We start from the raw sequence: 5,161 nt of genomic DNA, 5'->3' as shown, positions 1-5,161 counted from the left end.
GCACGGTGTAAACGTAGCCAATAGCAATGAAACCATTGTTACCTGAATGAAATTTTTGCTCAAATTTCCCATATCCAGACATAATAATTTAGGGTTAATAAATACTCATAATAATTAAAAATATAGCTTATAATTAAAAATATTTTATAATTAAAATATTTATAACATTCCCCAGAATGGGAATTTTCGGATTTTTGGCAGTCGAGCCTCTCACCAGAGCAACCCACCCTCCAACATCGGGCAACTATGGATTGTCAGACATCATAGCAGCTCTTCAGTGGGTACAATTGAACATTGAAAATTTCGGCGGCAATAAATCGTCCGTTACTCTGTGGGGACATCGAGCAGGCGGCACTCTTGCAACGACATTGATCGGCTATCGTCGAGCTAAGAGCCTTTTCTCGCAAGTGTGGATATCCAGCGGTAGCGCGATCTTTCCAGGCAGGGAATTAAACTTTTCTGAAGACATAAACCGATCATTCCTTGATTCAATTCGTTGCAGCGACGCCGCTTGTCTCAGAAGCAAGAGCGCCGAAGAGCTTATGGATGTTGTGCCGGCGACGTGGTACGTAGGTACCGTTGGTCTGCCAGAAATGAAAGAAGACTCAAGCATCTATATGAAAAGGAGACACGAGTGGCTCGTTTTGGACGGAACGATTGTTCAGGAGCACGTCGGTGAAATCTTGTCACAGGACAACCTTATGGTAAAGGTAGTGATGGGTACCACCGCGCACTCCGGTACCCCGCTGCAATACCTGTCATCAAATGTCACTCTTAATGCGACACAGGTCGAAAATCTCGTACGAGAATCCTTGCTCGGAATTAGAGGCTATACATATAAAGCTCTGAGGTAAGCGATCGAATTATGATTAATGGTCGATGTGGTGTATTTAGATTATTTTTAAATCTTTTTCTCAAAAGTAATAGTAAACGTTGCGTATTGTGTACTATTTTCCACGTGTATATTAATTGCACACGCCACTTGCATACAAGTTAATTACAGCGCGCGCGTCAGAAAAAAAAAATAAATAATCCCTACGCAGAAGTCGCTGTGATTGGCAGTGGGCAATTACTACAGGTGCATCCAAAAGCACGACCGCTCACTGAGCGCTCAGTGAGCTCTTGCATCTGATTGGCATATTCCATTAGATCTAAAAATATAGACCAAACAGGTACAAAAGCTCACTGTGTGTTCAGCGAGCAATCGTGCTTCTGGATGCATCTAGTGTGTAAGTGAACCATTCCTCTATTTTCCAGGCACTACAATGCTACGTTGAAGGGATTGATCACAATGATTTCCGATATTCGTGTAGTATGCCCGCTACTGACGCTCGCCAGGATGAACACCAACATACCATTTTACGTAGTCACTCAACCACGCCGACAGCACTTGGCCGATCCTGACAGTGACGCCGCGGCCATTCTAGGAACCTACACTGCTGTTACGCCCGAGGAGAAGAGATATTTGTTAGTTATGCAACAGTTATTTAACCAGTATGTGTGGAATGGCCAAGTCGCGCTGGCTGATCGGTCGGGCGCGAAGAGAATCTTGATTGTTGATCAAGACGTACAGCTCGCGCAAAGTTATTCAAATTGCGATTTCTGGATAAACGAAAACATCGTACCTAAGTGCGGTCGAGTCGATTAAAAGGCTTTTATCGCCGTGCAAGTTTATGTAGCATCTGGAAATTTGCACTTGGAGTGGATTGTCCGTTGAATTTCTGCGGACACTAATTTTCACAACACAAGTATGTATTTTGACTATTTGAGTAGATCGATGCGATAAACGTTCATTGAGATTATGCAAGACGAACAAAGATCATGCCTTTGTGGACATATAATAGTACCTGTTTAATCATGACAATTAATTAATGTAAAGCCAAAATATAAAATAGTGATTTTTTTAAAGAAAGAAATGAAGCAATTTAGTAGATATCCGTGTATGCCGACGTGAATTCGTTCTCAATGCTAAAATATGACAATATTTTGCAACGAGAAACGTATATTATTCTTTATATCTGAGACAAACGTACGTCTGGCCATAAGACACATGGACTTATCTGTATGTGTATAAATGTAAATCAAATTGTAATATATTTATAGGGTAATAATGCGTGTTGAGAAGAAAATGCGTAGGAGGCTTAGAACATATACTACTGGAAAAGGAACGCTGAACGCGTGAAGCCAACATCTTTGTGAGAGAGGAAGCTATAGAGTCCCAAATGTTCGCAATACGCATGCGCAGCACTATTGTCTGTGTGAATTGTACAGATGAGTTAGTATTTCTTACACATCTGTATAATGTATGAATGTGTAAGAAATACTACACAATTGTACAATTCACACAGACGATGGTACTGCGCATGCGCATTGCGAACATTTGGGACTCTCTACCTTTCTCTCTCGCATAGATGTTGGCTTCACCTCGGTACACGGACCAGCATAGGCAATTCCTCTTCCAGTAATATATGTTCTAAGGTAGGGAGGCATAAGCATAAGAGAGAAAGAGAGAGAGAGAAAGAAAAGGAGTTTGAAATTGAGTTAAAGGCATAAATTATACGATTGTATATTCTTGTAAAACGTAAGCGAATGAGTGCGAAAAGGATAAAAGGAGTAAAGATCTTCAATAACTTTCTAATATCGAATAATAGCAAATTCGATTGAATGTACTCAGTATTGATGCATATTAAAGCCATCATACACAAATTGACATATAGTAAAAATATGTAATTAATATAAATATAAAAACGGATTAAACCATAAAATCTTTAATACATTTTATTGTGCTGTTAAATAAAATCTATATTTTATAATTCGAAATATTTACATTTTACTTTTACACAGATTAAATCAATGTAGAACGACTTTATTGTTTACTACTGAGCACTAGTGCGTTCAACCGAATTGGCTATAAATCAGTCGCATTTTGGATGAGAATTTCTCAAATTCGGGAGTAGAATATCTTGATATAATTGAAATTTTTGGCTCGTTATATGTAATCGTACTGGTATTTTATTCTTTATATACTTCTTAATCGTATTCACTTCATGTTATAGACGTAATGATAGCATAAAAAAAGTCTCAGAATATAAACTATTGATAGATTATCGGTGCACTTCGACGAGAACGAATTCGTATCCCTGCACACAACGGACCATGCTCTTCTGGTACGGAAAATATTCTTGGATCAAGGTTTGTCTCTTAATGAGAACAATAGTGGAACATGTCCATTGCATCATGTTTGTGGAAGCAATATCCTATCGGACGGAATTGCTCATCAATAGTTTCTTCTTTTATACGAAAATACATTTTATTATCGATATTTTTTTACAGATTTATAACTTATTGTTAGACAAAACAATATTCTCTTGTTCTCGGCGAGAGAACCGCAGACTGAACAAATATTATACGTGAGTAGTATTTATCTATTCATTTAAGAGGTACTCACATGAAGGCTTTTATATTATTTAGACTGAAGCTGCCAAATTTAATATCTTTTATACCGCGAAATATCCACTCGAATGAAAAAAATTCTACTATTGCATAATATTCGAATTTCGCGCTTGTAAAAGATAACAAGTAATGTTTGCAAGTTACAAAAGCTTTTTTTAGCCCGATTCCTCATGCTGCAGACATCGGCACTTTGATACCGAGCGTGCCCAGATAACCAAGCATGATTTAACATATTAGACAAACTAATGCACTACACGAGTTGTTGTGAATTTGCAACAATTTGCTGACATCGGAATCTTATGTGCAAACTGAGTTAGCAACGTGTTAGCAAATAGACATCACCAATTTATAAAATTTCAAGAGCAAACGTTGAGAATTAATAATGCGTCATGATGATGGCAAAATGACGGCACGCGCTGAGCTCGCATTTCATATATAGTATCGTGCCGCCAACATAATAGCAAATTAATGGCATATTTTACATGCCATCAAGATGCTATCAATTGCTATCATCAAATTTAGAATTCACGTGAGGGCAACATTTCACGCATAATGAAGAAGCACCTAGTTTATCGACATCTACTACAACGGCTGACAGTAATATGACGGCATCTTGGACTCATTTGGTTTATATGGATAATTGGTAAAAAATGAGTAATGGGGGTAAATTTTATCTGTACATGTAGTCATTTAAATCCCTTTTTCCTCAATTGGCGCTCAGTGTCAAAGCGCAGATATCATCTATATGAGGATTCGAACTTATATGCTTTTCCGTAAACGCGGCTCGTATAAAAAAAATGATAATGATCTTAATATTCTTGTATTGATCGTTTTTACTTATAATTATTACTCAATGTATTATTAAGTGTAATTTATTTTCATTAATACGTGATAAAGTAGCACTTATATTCAAGAAACCTGTACATGCTGTTTCATTTTATAGATAGATTATTTGCATAATTAACTAATTTCCATTACCTTAACATTATCTATGCGAATAGAACAATGACTAGAGCGCGGAAGTTCGAGCATGGGGCGCACTCGAAGAACCGTTGTGCGTTTTGTTTATATTGAGTAGTTTGTGCGCCTGGACGAAATGTTGCGATCTCACCTAAGCAAGCACCCAACTCACGCGCGCAGCGGTCCACTGCGCGTGCTCCGTGATCATGCCCGAACTTCTGCGTCCTAACAATGACATTCGTAATAAGCATCCGTTCTGACTGATCGTAAGTGATTAAGCAGGCCTGATTACACCAACGTTACTTTGGCCCGTATTCAGAACGCGCTTTTGTCGATAAAAGCGCGCTTTTATCTCTGAAATTCTATAATATGCGTGACGTAAAGTATAGTATGTTAGCGCGCTAACATCGTTGTAAACGCGTTCTAAATACGGGCCTTTAATTTTAAACAAAGCTTAAAACTCTTCCTTTCTGTCTTTATCAACACTGAAGAGAAAGGGAGAGTTTTAAGCCTCGCTTAAAATCAAAGTGACGATGGTACAATCGGGACTAAGAATACCACAGAGTGATGATCCTGATTGTTAACATATCTGACTGTTGGTAGTCCATTCGTACGTTTTCGCGTTCCATCCGCGGAAGACATTCGAATCTTTTAAGAATATCTAGCAACGAAACCACATAGTATACATATATAACGAGTATTATATTTTATAAAGGAACAAATTTCAGAATAGTATGTATAATTTTAT

General features: G+C 37.9%; 1 protein-coding gene across 2 annotated transcripts in view; it reads left to right on the top strand.

Moving 5' to 3' along the window:
- The window catches only part of Nrt (Neurotactin), a 26,144-nt gene extending 21,375 nt beyond the window's left edge, over nt 1-4,769 (top strand). Inside the window, exons 6-8 of one of the 2 annotated variants that reach the window (XR_001936769.1) lie at nt 176-850; nt 1,258-1,748; nt 3,334-4,769. Coding sequence is in view for 1 of the 2 variants with exons in the window: in XM_018453094.1 (XP_018308596.1) it covers nt 176-850; nt 1,258-1,648 (1,066 nt within the window). In the remaining variant the exon portion in view is untranslated. Of the gene's footprint in view, nt 1-175; nt 851-1,257; nt 2,184-3,333 lie in introns of those variants that run through there. The other variant, XM_018453094.1, reaches the window with a different exon arrangement.
- Nucleotides 4,770-5,161: the final 392 nt, after the last annotated feature.

This window comes from Mycetomoellerius zeteki, unplaced genomic scaffold, assembly GCF_001594055.1.
Source record: "Mycetomoellerius zeteki isolate Tzet28-1 unplaced genomic scaffold, Tzet1.0 scaffold364, whole genome shotgun sequence".
Classification (NCBI taxonomy): Eukaryota; Metazoa; Arthropoda; class Insecta; order Hymenoptera; family Formicidae; genus Mycetomoellerius; species Mycetomoellerius zeteki.
This window is presented reverse-complemented; position numbering and strand designations above follow the sequence as displayed.